We start from the raw sequence: 18,720 nt of genomic DNA on the forward strand, positions 1-18,720 counted from the left end.
TAATTTGTCTTTAGAAAGGATTAATCAAGGAGGATATGTAGACTAAAGTAGATGTCAGTGCATAGAATACCATCACTGTGCATTAGATTTACAGGTACTTCACTCTATAGACTAATGCTAATTCATAAGAAAAACACACAGTTATCAAAAATTTCTGGTTCTTTTTCATTGGCGTCTGACAGCACACAGCTTCTGAGGTGAAGGAGAGAGTGTGAAGCCCACAACTGGTGTCAGGTCCAGTTCATCCTCTGAAACTCCAGGAGGGGGCGTGAATCGAAAGTGCTGAAGGAGAGACGTGAAGAACAGGAAGATCTCCATTCTGGCCAGACCTTCTCCGAGACACACCCTGCGCCCTGCAAGGACAGAGGTGAAAATAGTCTTAGGTATATGCAAGCGTAACATATTTGTTTATTTGGGGTTTTTTTAATGGCACCTGCAGAAAATGGCATGAAGGCATCTCTCCTGACAAATTTACCCTCCTGATCAAGGAAATGAGAAGGGGTAAAAGTAAACGGGTTCTCCCATTCACTCTCATCGTATAGGACTGAAGTGAGAAGGGGAAATACAGTAGTTCCCTGTAGCAGAAGTAAAGCATAATGTTCAAAATGTAAGTTAATATATAACAAAGAAAGAAAAACGAATTTGTGTTCACTGGAATAAATGTTAGCAGCAAACCTCTTTGATAAAATAGCCATGAAGGGAAACATCTCTGCTGGTTCTGTGAGGAATAGCCATGGGAACAAGGTTGCAAAGTCTTTGTGACTCATGGATAACAGCATCAGTGTACGGCAGGTTCTTTCTGTCCTCGACACAAACTTGTCGACTTCCAACCACCCTGTTCAGCTCTTCCAGAACCTGGTCTGCATGTAAATGAAATATAAATCAAATTTAACAATATGTGACCTTTTTTTAAGTTCATGTAAATTGAAACAAGCCTGGCGAGGAATTTCTGCACCTTGGATATGAGGGTACTTGGCCATGTACAGCAGACACCACTGAAGTGTATTTCCTGTGGTATCGGTTCCAGCTGCAAACAGATTTATCACACTGTAGAGCAGGTTATCATCATGATAGTGTGAATCCTTGATTTCAGACTTCTAGCACGACATATGGAGAAGAGTAAATGCCGTTAATGAACAACATTAACAGTATAGGACTGGAGTGACCGCTGATACCTCACCTCCAGTTTTTGCCTATGAATCAGAAACGCATCAACAAAGCATCTGCACATCTCAGGGTTGAAAGTCTCTTTAAGGTTTCCTATGATCCTTTTCATCTCCGCCTTGTTGTCTTCAATATTTTTCATCAAATCCCTCCAGTCTTTAAGAAATGGACCCAGCCACGGAACTATGTTGTATATCTGTTAGAGTGACCAATACAAATAAATTATAGCCAGAAAACATAACTATGAAAATCATGAGCCCCAGTTGAGCCTCATTTACTTATTATTGTTTGAACATGGGTTTCAAATTTTGACATATTCATCCTGATGCTGATAATCTTGGAATATTTGCCATTTTCGTTATGTTTGAAGAGGTGTAATGATGCTTTTCTACACATTGTTGTGCTATTAATTGAACATGTTTGTCTTGTTAACATTTAAATGAATTCATTAGACAAATAAGGAAAATCTTACAATTTCTAATTTCAGAAGAGATGTATATCTGTACTGATTTTCCATGTCAGCATTAAATTATATAAGTACCAGAAGGGAAGCTGAGCCCGTCAGACGGATGGACTCATTGTCTCTTTCCACCATAGCTTGGAAGACAGGATCTTTGTATTCAAACCTCTTTCCAAACATTATAGCTGATATAATGTTTGAAGCAGCATAAACTAGTGTCTGCCTATTGTTGAAGGCTTTCCCTGTAATAAAAAATAGTTAGAAATAATTAGATATAAAATATATAATGAACTGCCACACATTATAAATACCTCAGTTTAGGCTCACTTTGAGATAATGTAGCATTAATGTCATACTGGCTGTTCTGACTCAGTGTTAAGGTTACTTTTTTTTTTTCAACTAAAGTAGGATTATTGTGAAGTGTTAGACATCATAACCCAAAAATGTAAATGTATTGTTAGTTGAGCAAAATAATGTTAATATCCACTCACTGACCATTTTATTGGGCACACCTGTTCAACTGCTTGTCAACACAACAATCTCACTGTCATTTAAGCATGTAGACATGGTCAAGAAGACCTGCTGAGGTTCAAAATGAGCATCAGAATGAGGATGAATGATTACGTTTTTACTCTGATTTTCCAGCAAAATCTACTCAAGGGTTTACAAAAAAATTGTCAAAAAAAAGAAAATATCCAGCAAACAACAGTTCTCAAACTGCTAAGAGGTGGGCAATGGTAACTCACAAAGCCACGTGTTGCAAACAAGGTATGCAGAAGAGCATCTCTGAATGCACAACATGTTGAACATTGAAGCAGATGGGCTAACAGCAAGAGATGGGCACACAAGGTGTCACTCCTGTCAGATAAGAACAGGAAAGTAAGGCTACAGATTGCACAGACAGTTTGAGTACAGTTCCCTGTACTCAAATGCTCTTCACAGTCAACAGATCAAAGTCCAATAGAGAGTGCCTTTGGGATGTAGTGGGATGTGGGATTTAAATCCACAATGTGAAGCTGGCAAATCTACAACAGTGAACCGTTAATGACCAAAATCTGTGAAATGTTTCCAGCACCTTGTTGAATCTGTGCCATGATGAGTTAAACCACTTCTGAGCCCAAAATCGTCTCTAACCCAGTACGAGCATAGTGTACCTAATGAAATGGCCATGGGTATATTTATATTCCTCTCTGCTAAGGTTACTAAGTATTTTGTTTATTGAGTCACTTGTTTAACCAATGTGATTGTGTTTGAACTTGTCAAATTGTTCAGTAGAGCTCATGTTACCTTGATGCTGTTTAAATTCTTGGATCAGATAGTGACATTCATCAATGATTTTTCCCTCACTAATCCTCTTGCCCATTCCAAAATCTTTCAGGGTACTTAAAGCAAAGCGCCTCATTTCCTTCCACGAGTCACCATTGGAAAATAGTATTCCTGGAAGCAGATAAAACTGTCTTTTTAACAAGAAGAAAATGAGAAAATAAATAAAGTCACTAACTCAAAGAGGATTTTCTTACCATGTCCTTTGTTAAAGTCATAGAAGACGGGCGTGACTTCTCTGTTTCCAAACTCTTCAGCATGGTTTACTAGAGCCTCTTTGACTGCCCTGTAACCTGCTATGACTATGACCTTCTTTAGTCCAAAGTAGACTGTAAACACTGGTCCATATGTTTTAGACAGCTGAACAGAAATCATGTGCACATAGGTGAGATTCATAATCCGAAACAACAATGACAAAATTGTATTGTCTAAGTTTTGTTTTTTTTAAAGTTTCTCACATCAAAGAGAGATTTGTCGAGCCTCTTGGGATCGACCTGCAGCAGGTTACCGAGCAGAAGAAAAGGTCTGGGTCCTGGAGGCTCTCTCCTTTCTTTAGAGCTGAAGCTGGATAAAAGAATCTGAATGATCAACAGGCCAATGATGACCCCCAAAAGCAAAACGGAAGTGGAGGACTTAAAAAGCTCTTCAAGCATGATCCTGGAAGCTTCCTTTTCTGCTTTTCAGAAATAAACACTTTCACAAGTGTTCTAACACTGAGTGTAAAGCACTCCCCACTGAAACACCAGGCAGCAAGTCGGCATGTCAGAACAAGAATTTCCTGTTTTGCAAATTTTGCCCCACACTTATGGAGTGCCAGGACTGCCATAATGAATTAATTAAATACACCATTAAATAATTAATTAAATGTGGCAATAATTAATTAAAATTGGAATTAATTAATTAAATAAATAGTTATGACACATGTAATTAATTAATTATTGACACATTTAATTAATTATTTATGTATTTCACATTTTAATTAATTATTGACACATTTAATTAATTATTTAATGATATATTTATTTATTTCATTTTGGCAGTCCTGGCGCCTGGCTCTCATCTTGAAATAATTTTATCTGTCAGCCTCACCCATCAAACTCAGGGGGCGGGGTTAACGCTGCCCATGCAGCTTCTCTAACATTTGATTGGTTGCCGTGCAAAGTAAGTCAAAACAGGTCGATCCAAGATAATCGATTGCTTGTGTAGACTTGGGGCAGCCAGGTATCCCAGAATGCAGATCAAATCACAGGCAGCGATGGTGGTGGTGTAGTTTTAAAATACCCCGTTTTTCTGTCACCAGCTACACTTTTAACAGTGTTTTAGCCGCGACTGTCGCGACGTATGTCTGGTCAGGTTGTCGACATAGAACATGTTTGCAAAAGTGCTCAGATGTTTTCAGAGATTTCACTAGCTCTGCTAACAATTAGCATGCAGAGTGCACCCAGGGGGTTACATTAACCGGTTTGTTTACATATTCCACTCTCCGTGTTCCACATGTTGCATTCGCAGATTCTCATTTTCACCGAACGATCGTCTCTTTCCGCCTGGTCCTGTGTCTCTGTGCTTCTGTAACATAAAGAACGAGCTGACATTTTTCTCACGAAGCAGCGATCAGCTCAACAGACCCTCAGTTTACCTGCATGCATCCTCCTCCTCATCAGTCAGCTGTTTAACACCTGCTGCTAATTCAAGAAACACGCCTACATTACCTGGTGATAGTCACAGTTTAATTGGGCAGCCGGTGCTCGATATAAAGCAATGTCAGCGCATTTTTCTGCACAAGATAAGTAAATATAGTGTTTTCCCAGAGCGCAGAGCTGCTGGAGCTTGTTTCCTTACAGAGCACTTTATAGGCGAACCAGCTTCATCAGCGGCTGATGTCCAATCACCGGCACACAGCTTTGAAACCTCAGCTGAGTTTTAGCTCTCAGTGGTTAAACGCTGGACTTCATTCACTCAGGTTCTGTCTGTCGGGTCACGTTTACTTCGCTGTTTTATTTACAACTGAGCAAATCGGTTTGGCTGAGGTTAAAGTTACGTTTCATAACTGCATAGTTTCACAGACGTTTAATGGTTCACTGGCACATGTGTTAGACTGAACTATCATCTAAATATCATCTGTTTTTTAATAGTTATTCAACTGTATTCTAAGCACCAGCTGTCTGTTAGAATGTGATTTTTTTCTCTCTCTCTGTTGGCAGAGGTATAAAAATGCGCAGGAAAATCTGACGTGCATGGCAAACTTCACCGACGATATTTAGGGAGGAATAATCACATCAGACATAAATGAACCATTTGCCTGTCTCCATAATTGAGAGCATTTTCTCTTCTTATGTCAACACTCTCTCCCTCTTTTTTTTTTCTTTTTTTTCTTTTTTTTTTTTGCTTTTTCGGTCATGTTATGTTTACCTGTCAAAGGCTTGTTACAAACTATGAAACACATCGTGCAGACTTCTGGATGTTAGAAAAAAACTAATACTGCTCATGAATGAGTCTAAAGGCAGGAAGGTGTCCTTTAAAACTAAACATGTTAATAGGACCTCCCTATTTATATCATAGTTTATGATATAGCATGTGTATTTCAGTAATAGCCTGCTGATTTCAGTGTAGTGGTGAACAGTCGCACAGCTCACGTAGGTGTTATCTGTGATACTCCTTAACTATAATTTATCCAAGTTAACGTCAGTTAACCATTCAGACAGTTCTTTTGCAATGAAAAACATAAACACCCATGCTGCCGGGAGGTTTCCTCAGTGCCAGCTGTTAACATTATAGCTGCTTATGCAGTAACCATGGTAACCATGGACTCTGAGCGGCTGGATCGACGGAGGTCAGACAACAATTTTGCATGTATGATCTTAAAACAGGACACAGCCACTATACAGTGGGGCAAAAAAGTATTTAGTCAGCCACCGATTGTGCAAGTTCCCCCACTTAAAATGATGACAGAGGTCAGTAATTTGCACCAGAGGTACACTTCAACTGTGAGAGACAGAATGTGAAAAAAAAATAAATCCATGAATCCACATGGTAGGATTTGTAAAGAATTTATTCGTAAATCAGGGTGGAAAATAAGTATTTGGTCAATAACAAAAATACAACTCAATACTTTGTAACATAACCTTTGTTGGCAATAACAGAGGTCAAACGTTTACTATAGGTCTTTACCAGGTTTGCACACACAGTAGCTGGTATTTTGGCCCATTCCTCCATGCAGATCTTCTCGAGAGCAGTGATGTTTTGGGGCTGTCGCCGAGCAACACGGACTTTCATCTCCCACCTCAGATTTTCTATGGGGTTGAGGTCTGGAGACTGGCTAGGCCACTCCAGGACTTTCAAATGCTTCTTACGGAGCCACTCCTTTGTTGCCCGGGCGGTGTGTTTTGGATCATTGTCATGTTGGAAGACCCAGCCTCGTTTCATCTTCAAAGTTCTCACTGATGGAAGGAGGTTTTGGCTCAAAATCTCACGATACATGGCCCCATTCATTCTGTCCTTAACACGGATCAGTCGTCCTGTCCCCTTGGCAGAAAAACAGCCCCATAGCATGATGTTTCCACCCCCATGCTTCACAGTAGGTATGGTGTTCTTGGGATGCAACTCAGTATTCTTCTTCCTCCAAACACGACGAGTTGAGTTTATACCAAAAAGTTCTACTTTGGTTTCATCTGACCACATGACATTCTCCCAATCCTCTGCTGTATCATCCATGTGCTCTCTGGCAAACTTCAGACGGGCCTGGACATGCACTGGCTTCAGCAGCGGAACACGTCTGGCACTGCGGGATTTGATTCCCTGCCGTTGTAGTGTGTTACTGATGGTGACCTTTGTTACTTTGGTCCCAGCTCTCTGCAGGTCATTCACCAGGTCCCCCCGTGTGGTTCTGGGATCTTTGCTCACCGTTCTCATGATCATTTTGACCCCACGGGATGAGATCTTGCGTGGAGCCCCAGATCGAGGGAGATTATCAGTGGTCTTGTATGTCTTCCATTTTCTGATGATTGCTCCCACAGTTGATTTTTTCACACCAAGCTGCTTGCCTATTGCAGATTCACTCTTCCCAGTCTGGTGCAGGTCTACAATACTTTTCCTGGTGTCCTTCGAAAGCTCTTTGGTCTTGGCCATGGCGGAGTTTGGAGTCTGACTGTTTGAGGCTGTGGACAGGTGTCTTTTATACAGATGATGAGTTCAAACAGGTGCCATTCATACAGGTAACGAGTGGGGGACAGAAAAGCTTCTTACAGAAGACGTTACAGGTCTGTGAGAGCCAGAGATCTTCCTTGTTTGAGGTGACCAAATACTTATTTTCCACCCTGATTTACGAATAAATTCTTTACAAATCCTACCATGTGAATTCATGGATTTTTTTTTCACATTCTGTCTCTCACAGTTGAAGTGTACCTCTGGTGCAAATTACTGACCTCTGTCATCATTTTAAGTGGGGGAACTTGCACAATCGGTGGCTGACTAAATACTTTTTGCCCCACTATACGTGCAGGCCTCATATCAAATGTGAAGGCAGACTGAGTCTATGTTTGACGTTTGTTTATATCTAATCTTCCTTTTCAAACATTTAAACAGCAGCGAGTCTGCAGCTGAGGGAATACAAACTCAAATTGTCGGAACAGGTTTGCTCGTTTCTTGGATTCATTTGGTGATTTATTAAATGTATAACTGTTATTCTAATCTGCTGCTGAGTCTCTTACACTTTTCTTTATGCTGTATATTTTCATGTCTCTGGAATAGTTGGCAGTTAGATAGTCAGCTGGGAAACTTTGTGTTAACTCATGGAGCTGAGGATATCGTGGACATGCTGACCTCGCTGCGTGGTGTACAGGGCCGTTTACCCTCATGATTAATATTCACAATAAAAATATTAGCCGAACATCATGAAGTCTGTATGTGTTTCATAGTGTCGAACAACCTTCGTACAGTTAAAGCCAGCAGTTACTACATGACGGAAACACCAACGTTATCTCTTTTATGCGTTTATACACAGGTCACGCTGATTACTGAACAAAAACCCAAAGATCAGATGTTAAACAGATTTATTTGCTCTCTCTCCTCCTTAAACATGTTTTTAATGTTAGTTATAATTCAGAATTGGCGACTGAAACACGTAGGACACATAAGAACATCAGGAAATAAAACACCGATAAATATAACCTCAGTAAAAGAAGTCAGCGGGGGTTACTACAGCTGTGTACCGGGGCCTGCGCTTTGTCGGTGGGATTGCTTACGAGGCGAGCGGGTGTATCCCACGCTTTGCCGTGAGACTGGGCAGACATCTCCGAAATCATCGAAACACTTTTGCAAAGAGGCTGTATCTTGACAAACCGACCAGACACATGAAGATTAAACCACTGCATTCTCGGCTAAAAAAATATTAAAACGGTATTTGGTGACACACAAACAGGGTTTTTCAAAGTTCAGTTCTGTTAGCTTCCACATGCCGGTTGTTGTGTGCTAGAAACAATGGCCACCAGGCCAAAGCAATGGTTTTGACTCGATCAGCGTTAACCCCGCCCCCTGAGTTTGATGGGTGAGGCTGACAGATAAAATTATTTCAAGATGAGAGCCAGGCGCCAGGACTGCCAAAATGAAATAAATAAATATATCATTAAATAATTAATTAAATGTGTCAATAATTAATGAAATGTGTCAATAATTAATTAAAATGTGAAATACATAAATAATTAATTAAATGTGTCAATAATTAATTAACTATTTATTTAATTAATTAATTCCAATTTTAATTAATTATTGCCACATTTAATTAATTATTTAATGGTGTATTTAATTAATTCATTATGGCAGTCCTGGCGTTCCATACACACTAACGCAGGTGACGTTACAGACTAGACCAAACTCACCAGTCACACTGTGAGTTATTATCAATCCATAGATCGCAAGGAAATTAATGGCACTCTTATTTGGATAAGCAAATCTTCTACCCTGTTTAACACAGCATCTACAAATAAATAGCTGGTAGAAGAAAAACTGTTCTAAAAATAGAATGATTTGGGGGTTTTTAACCATTTATTAACAAAATTGCAAATAGAGAAGAGGAAAAACTTAAACTTTTTAAACCTGTTCAAAAGAAAGTATAGGGTACCAAACTGTAAGTTAAATAGGTGTAAATTTTCTCCAGCGGTATTATCAAGCAAATGTTTCAATGGCAATAGGTAAAGTGTGTGTGTGTGTGTGTGTGTGTGTGTGTGTGTGTGTGTGTGTGTGTGTGTGTGTGTGTGTGTGTGTGTGTGTGTACGTGTTCCTGTCTAGCTATCTTTGTGAGGACCGAAATCTGCATTCTACTATACTTGTGAGAACCAACAATCACTTGTGAGGACACACTCACCGGTCCTCACAAGTTTGAAGCCCTTTTTGTTTCTCAAAAAGGCTAGGGAAACTATTATGTAAATGAAGATCCTCACTGAGATAGCTGAACGGGCTTGCGTGTGTGTGTGTGTGTGTTATCTTATGTGATGTGTTTTCAACATTTGTCCAAGATAAATTCAGAGACAGTAAAGGGTAATCTAAAAAAAAAGAAGAAATGGAATGCACTTGTTTTGTCCGGATGTACTCATTTTAATGATTCATAGATTCAAAAGGGTGACAGGAAAGAAAACAACACAAAGAACACTCACAAGTGCTCTAATTGTATACCATGTCCCTTTTCAACATTAGAAATTTGATCTCTGCCTTTTCTTTATTTCAGCAGAGAATAAAAACTGGCTGGACTGAACGGTGTCGTGAGGAATTTTAATACCAGAAGTTTCACTTTATTTATTTATTTCAAGAGAATTCAACACCAACTCGACGTTTGTCTGGAATGATCTGCAAATGTAAAAGACGCATTTGTAAGTTTAGCCAAATCAATTTTTATCTTCATTTTGGCCTAATATCAGATATTTTATCTGATATTTTATACATTAAATTCTAGTTTGATGCCAAGAATTTGTAATTTTATTTTCCTGAAACATAGTTATTAATAGCCATTTACAAAATCATAATTCAAAAGTAGATTAAACACACTTTTTTCCATCTTTAATACTTTAATCATTTATGTGAATGTGTTTGGAATTTTTTCTTAACAATATTATTTTTAAACACAAAATACCCAAAGTGACGAAAATTAAAAGCCATTAGAAGAGTTACTTTGTCCAAATGTATTTACAGTATCCAATTAACACGATAGAGCTCTTTTTTATAAAGATTAAACCCAGAACAATATAAAATTATTCCATAACAGTCCATGGAAATAGAAAATATAGTACAACATGTATAGTACAACAACTCCAGGAACTCACTCTGCAGGTGGGGGAGATATAGGAGAGGTGGAGGACGAACTCAGCCTGGGTATCTATTGTTTTGTGTAGTCTGGAAGATGAGTGGATGACGGGGTGGGTGCAGTTTTCTCTGTGGTGGGGTTGGGTGGTGGGGCCGGGCGGCACTGCTGAACTGGGCCCCGGTCCGGATGGGCCTGGGCCCCCTTGCCCTGGTGGGTTGAAGAGTATGGGGGTGCCTACTGGTGTCAGCGAGGGAGCTGGCCCCTCCCTTCCTTCCCTCCCTATCTCCAGCTGCCTCCCTGAAGGAGGAGTTGGCCGTCTGATTGGGATCTGGAATGTGGGGCCTCCCTGCTGCTGCAGAGTCGGGGCGGTCTGCTTCTCTCCACCCCAGGGAGGAGGGTAACACTACTTGGGTTTGGGTGCAGTTTCCCCCTCCAGGGGCAAGGGTACCTAGACCTGGGGCTTAGAGTACGCTTGGGGAGTGTGATTGTGTGTACAGTGTCTCTCTATGTCTGTCTCCACGTTGGGTGAGTGCTGAGTAATTGCATATGAGAGCATGAGGGTGGGAATGGATGTTTGTATCTGTGTGTGCCTGTTTGTCTGTGTCTATATGTCAGGTTGGGTATCAGACGCCACCTCTCTAGGGACATCTCAGGCCCTCCAAGGTATGGAGGCCTATCTCCCCCCACCACTTCCCCTGCCAGTGGCAGGCGCCCTCAGACATCGGTGCGTTGGTGGGTTTTGTGTCTGGGGATGGGCGTCCAGGTACACACCGGCTCACTCCTGGTGGCTGCTTGTCGGGTCCTGGAGCCAAAGGTGAATCAAATAGACCAATACAGCAAGGCTGGGATGGTCCATTTGGTAAAGTAAATCTGTTGGGCATCTTTCTTTGCCTTTAGACAATAATTCTGATGGCAAAAGAACCAAACGGCACAGGCGGGGGGGGGGGTTTATTGTCAAGTAGTGAAACTGCAGCAGTTAATCTGTTCAATAAAGTTTCCCTGGAAGCTCAAATCTTGGCTGGTTTAATAAGGAAAGAGAGCTAGCCAGCCACTGTGCTCATTACACACAGACAGAGGAAAGTTCAGTTTCTTCTTTTCCAAACCAAAATAATACATCAGTCTGAAAATTGTTGTTTACATGTGCAAAAGAATCAGCTAAATGGAGATGCCAGTCTATGTTAAACCAAATCTGATCAGGTTTAAATATTACAACTTTTGAATTCACAGTAAACAGAATTGAATTGATTTGAAATGTTCTCATATTATGAGATGCTTTGTCTTTCTGTAACATGGTGTGGCATTTTATATATTTTTGGTATTTCTTAAGGAACAGTTTCTTTCTGATTTAATAGATATTAATAGAAAATAGAAAAACAGCAAATTCATGCAAAAAATGAGACCAGTTTTCCCATCTCTAAAGATCACCACTCATTCCTGTTAATACAGTTTTATTAGCCTTCATGTGAAGGACTGAAATACATTCATATCCTTTTATCTCACAACATCTGCTTTTGCTCAACAATCCAGGCGTTAAGGATCATGACATCTGCTAGTGGTGGCTGAAAAATGATCCTTCTGCTTGCCGCAGGCATCCACTTTAACCTCCTAGGACCTGGCGTCCACATATGTGGACATCACATTTTGGGTTATTTAGACCAAAATTGAGTATTTTGGTCTACAAGCGCCTGATATCCACTTACGAGGACATTATACTGCTACTGTTCTATCGAAATTTTAAATGAATATCCTCATATGTGGCTCTCATTTTTCTTAGAAACAAAAATTAGGTAAAAAAAATATATATATATGTGGTAATTCTTTGTTTTTACATTCATCGGGTTCCAATATGAGCAAATATCAAAGAGAAATTAAAAATGCATGCGATGGAAGAGTTTGGGTCTTAGGAGAAGCCCTGCTTAAGCCCTCTCTCACTGGCGACTGACAGCACACAGCTTATGGGATGAAGGAGGGGTGGTGAATCCCACAGCTGGTGTGAGATCCAGTTCATCCTCTGTAATTCCAGGTGTAGGAGTGAAGCAAAAGCGCTGAACAAGGGAGGTGAAGAAGAGGAAGAGCTCCATCTTAGCCAGACCTTCTCCAAGACACATCCTGTAACCTGCAAATGCAAAGAGTTTACGCTTATTTAAACAAGTCATGTCTGTGCAAATGCAAATTTTCTTAACAAAAGCCTGATAAAGTTGTCATACCTGCAGAAAAGGGCATGAAGGCATCTCTCCTGACAAATTTACCTTCCTTATCCAGGAAATGAGAAGGGTTAAAAGTGTGTGGGCTCTCCCATTCACTCTCATCATACAGGACAGAAGGGGAAATACAATAGTTCCCTGTAGGCAAAAGAGCACATTTATCATAGATGTGCGATTCAAGTTATCAGAGGTGAATCAAAATGTCAAATAAAGGGTATTTTTTGTGGATGAGCAGTTGACCTTTTTGATAAAGTATCCCTGGAAGGTGACATCTCGGCTAGTTTGGTGAGGAAGACATACAGGTAGAATATTAGCCAGTCTCTGGATCTCGTGAATGACTGCATCAGTGTACGGCAGGTTTTTCCTATCATCAGCACTGACTTTTCGGCTTCCCACTACATGTCTCAGCTCCTCATGGACCTGCTCTGTAGACACAAAATAAATAGAAAGGTTTTGTCTGCATTCATTTTACCACATATTACCAATGATCACTTTATATTATAAACACAAAACCCTTACAATATTGCAGAGCAAAACCCAAAGATCAGACCATCCACTATGAACAAGTTATTGGTGGTAGTGGGGAGAAAGAACTCCCTTTTAACAGGAAGAGGTCTCTAGGAGACACAAGCTCAGAGTGGGACAGTCAAATTCTCCATCATGAGTACAAACAGAGTTCAGGAGCAGACTGCCCTATTACAGTGGCTTGCAAAAGTATTTGGCCCCCTTGAACTTTTCCACATTTTGTCACATTACAGCCACAAACATGAATCAATTTTATTGGAATTCCACGTGAAAGACCAATACAAAGTGGTGCACACGTGAGACGTAGAACAAAAATCATACATGATTCCAAACATTTTTTACAAATAAATAACTGAAAAGTGGGGTGTGCGTAATTATTCAGCTCCCTGAATCAATACTTTGTAGAACCACCTTTTGCTGCAATTACAGCTGCCAGTCTTTTAGGATATGTCTCTACCAGCTTTGCACATCTAGAGACTGAAATTCTTGCCCATTCTTCTTTGCAAAACAGCTCCAGCTCAGTCAGATTAGATGGACAGCGTTTGTGAACAGCAGTTTTCAGATCTTGCCACAGATTCTCGATTGGATTTAGATCTGGACTTTGACTGGGCCATTCTAACACATGGATATGTTTTGTTTTAAACCATTCCATTGTTGCCCTGGCTTTATGTTTAGGGTCGTTGTCCTGCTGGACAGTGAACCTTCGCCCCAGTCTCAAGTCTTTTGCAGACTCCAAGAGGTTTTCTTCCAAGATTGCCCTGTATTTGGCTACATCCATCTTCCCATCAACTCTGACCAGCTTCCCTGTCCCTGCTGAAGAGAAGCACCCCCAGAGCATGATGCTGCCACCACCATATTTGACAGTGGGGATGGTGTGTTCAGAGAGATGTGCAGTGTTAGTTTTCCGGCACACATAGCGTTTTGCATTTTGGCCAAAAAGTTCCATTTTGGTCTCATCTGACCAGAGCACCTTCTTCCACATGTTTGCTGTGTCCCCCACATGAGATCTGAGCTGTAGATCTCTGCAGCTCGTCCAGAGTCACCATGTGCCTCTTGGCTGCATGTCTGATCAGCGCTCTCCTTGTTCGGCTTGTGAGTTTAGGTGGACATCCTTGTCTTGGTAGGTTTGCAGTTGTGCCATACTCCTTCCATTTCTGAATGATCACTTGAACAGTGCTCCATGGGATGTTCAAGGCTTGGGAAATCTTTTTGTAGCCTAAGCCTGCTTTAAATTTCTCAGTAACTTTATCCCTTCATGGTGTTGTTGCTCCCAATATTCTCTTAGACAACCTCTGAGGCCGTCACAGAGCAGCTGTATTTGTACTGACATTAGATTACATGTGTGATTTTCGTTCCACTTCTCATGTGTACACCACTTTGTGTTGGTCTTTCATGTGGAATTCCACTAAAATTGATTCATGTTTGTGGCTGTAATGTGACAAAATGTGGGAAAGTTCAAGGGGTCCGAAAACTTTTGCAAGCCACTGTATGTGCTTTACCTGTTTCTTTACCTCCACCCACTCCTGAACACGCCTGAAGAAATCAAGCATCTGTGAGGCACTTTGCAATCTGCTGACAACTATCCAAGCTGGGACCTGACTTTCAATTTTCACCTGAGTGCGGTCTAACCGCAGTAGCAATCTCCTCATCGTCTCTGTAAAAAACTCTCATTTTCTCTTCACAAAGATTTCTAACTCATATTTCCTCTGTTAAGGACGTCCCAGTGGAGTGTACGGGAGAGAGTTTTGTGTGGCTGAAGAGGAGGAATTTGTTTCAGCGCTGGAAGTTTGGAATCACCTCCCTTGTTGGACTTTGTAAATAAGAGACTCTTGAACTGTGAATGGCTAAAACACTTTGTAAATACCACAATTCACCGTCACTGTAAATGAAATCACTTAACTTGCACAAGTTCTGCGTTTGAGTGCGGCCCAACACATTATGATAGTCCCAATATAGAAAAACCGGGTGGTTTTTTTCCCCCCACTAAGAAGAATTTAAATTTGAAATCAGGATCTGTAAAGGCTGAAAAAGACTCAAGAGCTGTATGTTTGTCAAAGCAGGCTCCAATAAACATTTACTGAAAGTTTAACAAAAGATTTCATATCAGAAATGTATTATCTTTTTACAACCTCTTAACTGAAGAGTTTATACTATAAGGTAAATGCATAGAACAAAGACTGAAGAAACTGAAATACTGCCAGAGGAACGGAAATCAGTGGATACTTACTGCTAACCCCAGCTCCTTTTTCTCTCATTGCCAGATTGTTGACTTCTCAGTGCTCAGGCCACTTAGGTTTTCCAGGTAAGTAAGCTAAAAGGCTAGCAACCAACCTCATTCTTAAGGACACCTGCCTGTTCCACTCTCACACTGTTGGAAGCTTAAGTTTTAGCTCTAGGAAACCCTAACCCTCCACCTACTGGAAAGGAAATGAAGTTCTAGAAAATTATCCATAGTTTTTGAGTGGTGTGTTTGGTCCTGTTGTTGAGTTCCTTGTTGTACTTACCTGAGCTGAACATTAAACTTTAACCAACACTATCCTGCCATTAAGTCTGTGTAGTATGGAAACCATAAGACAAAGAGCTGTGGCTAAACCAAAACTCCTGCATGCATGAAATACCTTGATGAAATGTATTTTTTTGCCTTTGTCGATATCTATTTAGAAAATATTCAGTTTTCTAATGGCTGAGGGGCTTTATGAAAACAGAAATAAAATTTCTGGAGGAGAGTTCTGCCTCCTTACCCTGTATGTGTGGATATTTAGCCATTAACAGCAAACCCCATCTCAGTGTGGCTGCTGTGGTGTCAGTACCAGCAACAAACAGGTCAATCACTGTGAATATCAAGTTCTCCTCACTGTAGTGAGAGTCGTCAATTCCAAATTCCTAAAAAAAGAAAAAGAAAAGGTATAATAACAAAACTAAAACACTGTTTTGAACACTGAGCCACTTTTTAAAATGTTAGAAAAGACAAAACATGCCGTCTTACTTCCTCTTTATGCTTCCAAATCAAAAAACAGTCCACAAACCCTTGGCACATGTCAGGGTCCAGTGTCTCTTTCAGGTACGTAATTAAATACTTTACATCTCTGATGGTCGTCTCAACATTTTTTAACACCACCTGATGGTTTTTAATCCATCTGAACAGCCGGGGAAACATGTTATGAAGCTGTAAAATTAAACAGTAACAAAGTAAAGATTCAAGTAATACTTTCATTTTTACAGAAGCACCATCGTCATGCATTGTTTTACGTATACATTTGGTATTTTCCATATCTTTGTGACCACTTTATGCTTTCAATCACTATTTTAGATTTTGCCTTCCCCTCATGAAATGTGAATATTTTTTGTTTGGCTCAATGGACAACAGTAAAACAGTAAAAAACTGATATACAGACAGAGTCTGCTTCAACATAAAATCAGATGTTTACCATTCAGTTTATGCCACACAGGTAACAATAGTCACTGTTAACATTTTATGTCATTCTTTTTTTTTTTAAAGAGAGTAAAAAAAAGGGGGGGGTATGAAAAAGCAAACCTGGACTGATGCAGAACCTGTGACACATGTGGCATGATTGGCTCGCTTCACCATTTTTGTGAATATCGGTTCATTGTAATCAAATCTACATCCGTACACAACGGAAAAGATAATATTGGCTGTTGCATAATTTATTGGAAGTGCTGTATCAAATGGTTCTCCTGTAACCCAACATGTGGACAAGATTGAGACATTAATAATTAATTCTAATAGCATTAAAACAAACCTCAGCAAAATTAAATTGGTCTTTGTTTTAACACTGCGTATACATGCTATCTCCATATCTTTATGCTCTTCGATCACTTGAATGAGATAGCTACACTCTGCCAAGATTTTATGAGAAAGTCTTTTGCCGAAGTCTTTGAGGGTGGTGAGGGCAAAATATCTCAGCTCTTTCCATGATTCTCCATTTGCAAACAAAATCCCTACAAGACATAAAATTTTACAACAGGAGGTTGTGCCACATTGAGTCGTCAATGTAAAATATACATAAAAGATAATTACAAAATAAATATATAACGCTTCAAACCACCTCAACCAACCACTGATTCTGAGTTGGATAAGCAAGGGAAAGTGACTTTAGCTGGTAATATAACATGCTAATGTGTGTTAAACAGCAAAGATCAGAGCAAAAAAATAAAATAAAATCAGCATTTCTTCAAAAAGAAAATCATCTGTTTTTAAGGTTTTCAACCGTAATTCTACGGGTCTTTAATTTTTTATTTCAGAGTCATTTTATCACTTTTGATCTGACGTTTCCATCTGTGTCATTGGTGAAATGTTATTATAAAGCCAACTATCAACTGAACTCAAAGTACAACACAATGTTGTCACAAACAGCAGAACTTACTCTCATGGCAGACATCGAGAACAAAGGAATATGCGCCACTAAACCTTTAAAATATTATTTTGAAATATTATTTTTCTGATTGAAAAGAAACCTGGACTTCAAGATATTGGTCAGCTGTTGCAAAACATGAGGAAACATGCTGTTAATTGTGTAGCCTGTTTCGATCATGTTTTCTTATATCTCTAGTGATCACAAATAACAAAACCCTGGGCTAACACAGATTTATGAACATGAAATTAAACTTAATAAACCACAATATAAAAGAATCATACCATGACCTCGGTTTATATCATTAAGTATCGGGGAGATGTTGCGCTCTCCAAACTCCTCTGCATAGTTGACCAGTGCCTCTCTGACTGTCTCATATCCAGCCAGGACCACGACTTTGTTGGTTCCAAAGTAAAGAGTAAATACAGAGCCATATTCCTTTGAAAGCTGGAAGAATCATTCAAAATAATAATAATTAAATAGCATGTTACGTTCCCCTAACATTTCACAGGAGACCCTGCTAGGGCCATAACATAGCATTAGGTATTGTAATATGTTTAAACTGGCTTCTTTTGATTCAGATCTTGAGAAGAGTTATTTTACCTCACACAGAGTTTTGTGGGGTCTCTTGGGATCTAATTGCAACAGGTTACCAAGCAGGGGCAGAGGTCTCGGTCCTGGGGCTTCATTTCTTTTTCCTTAGAGATGAAAATGATAGAAACAAGCTAAAGTACAAGCAGGAGAACAACGGCTGCCAGCATTGTGGTGGGACTGAACAAAATGAAAAAGATAAAATCCCCAAAATGTTCCATTTGCTCTGATGTTGATGGGGGGTGTTTAATGGATTTGCAAAAAGTAAACACTGCATAGAAAACAGCTTGCAGGTCTCTGTGACTCTGGCCATAAAGGTGCAGTGGGCGGCTTCAACCTTCCCTGTGATGCTCACCATGACCCATGGCTGAAATGCTGGTTCATTCAGTCTTTGAGAGTGCCTGAAACATACAAAGTTAATTTAAAGACAAGGACTTTAATGAGCCAAGGCTGACATAAATGTGTTTTATCTACTTTCTAATCCATTTATCATAAATGTAACAAAGTGTTTAGAAAGTTAGCACATACATGTAACTTTTCTTCTTTTTTATGCATCCATCTATAGAACGCTGCATGTTATATTCTAAATCTGCCTGTTCTCTTTCAGAAACCTGCCTGCAGAAAATGAACCTAAAGTATGTAATGCAAGGATGTAATCACTTTCAAGATGGAGAAAGCATAAAGTTTGACTTTAAGTGACAGTTATGGACACTTAATATGATAAGGAGATTTTGCAGGTCATTAATCAATGTATAAAACTACAATAAAATGTACTTTTAGTGACACAGG

The 18,720-nt window shown here is 39.8% G+C and overlaps 2 protein-coding genes across 2 annotated transcripts; both read right to left on the bottom strand.

The window, feature by feature from the left end:
* On the bottom strand, positions 1–3,686 carry LOC113020729 (cytochrome P450 2K1-like). Its single transcript, XM_026164933.1, has 9 exons — positions 3,406–3,686; positions 3,145–3,307; positions 2,912–3,061; positions 1,706–1,866; positions 1,181–1,360; positions 956–1,097; positions 676–860; positions 434–575; positions 1–353 (listed from the first exon to the last, which is right to left on the bottom strand). The coding sequence occupies exons 1-9, from the start codon at positions 3,598–3,600 to the stop codon at positions 166–168; spliced, it is 1,506 nt and encodes a 501-aa protein (XP_026020718.1). The 5' UTR covers positions 3,601–3,686; the 3' UTR covers positions 1–165.
* An 8,409-nt stretch (positions 3,687–12,095) lies between these two features.
* Positions 12,096–18,299, bottom strand: LOC113020730 (cytochrome P450 2K1-like). The gene is made up of 9 exons (XM_026164934.1): positions 18,287–18,299; positions 17,944–18,038; positions 17,625–17,787; positions 16,503–16,927; positions 15,954–16,133; positions 15,709–15,850; positions 12,683–12,867; positions 12,446–12,580; positions 12,096–12,354 (listed from the first exon to the last, which is right to left on the bottom strand). The coding sequence occupies exons 1-9, from the start codon at positions 18,294–18,296 to the stop codon at positions 12,139–12,141; spliced, it is 1,551 nt and encodes a 516-aa protein (XP_026020719.1). The 5' UTR covers positions 18,297–18,299; the 3' UTR covers positions 12,096–12,138.
* Positions 18,300–18,720: the final 421 nt, after the last annotated feature.

This window comes from Astatotilapia calliptera, chromosome 4 (assembly GCF_900246225.1).
Source record: "Astatotilapia calliptera chromosome 4, fAstCal1.2, whole genome shotgun sequence".
NCBI classification, from domain to species: Eukaryota; Metazoa; Chordata; class Actinopteri; order Cichliformes; family Cichlidae; genus Astatotilapia; species Astatotilapia calliptera.

Excerpts from the sequence above, each read along its gene's own strand:
- LOC113020730 (XM_026164934.1), bottom strand. Across the intron at positions 16,928-17,624 it reads TGATATAAACCGAGGTCATG|GGATTTTGTTTGCAAATGGA; the intron begins GTATGATTCTTT and ends TATGTCTTGTAG. Across the intron at positions 12,355-12,445 it reads CTTCATGCCCTTTTCTGCAG|GTTACAGGATGTGTCTTGGA; the intron begins GTATGACAACTT and ends TTGCATTTGCAG.
- LOC113020729 (XM_026164933.1), bottom strand. The coding sequence starts at position 3,600 with ATGCTTGAAGAGCTTTTTAAGTCCTCCACTTCCGTTTTGCTTTTGGGG. Across the intron at positions 1,361-1,705 it reads CGGGCTCAGCTTCCCTTCTG|ATATACAACATAGTTCCGTG; the intron begins GTACTTATATAA and ends TCACTCTAACAG. Across the intron at positions 861-955 it reads CAAGTACCCTCATATCCAAG|ACCAGGTTCTGGAAGAGCTG; the intron begins GTGCAGAAATTC and ends ATTTACATGCAG.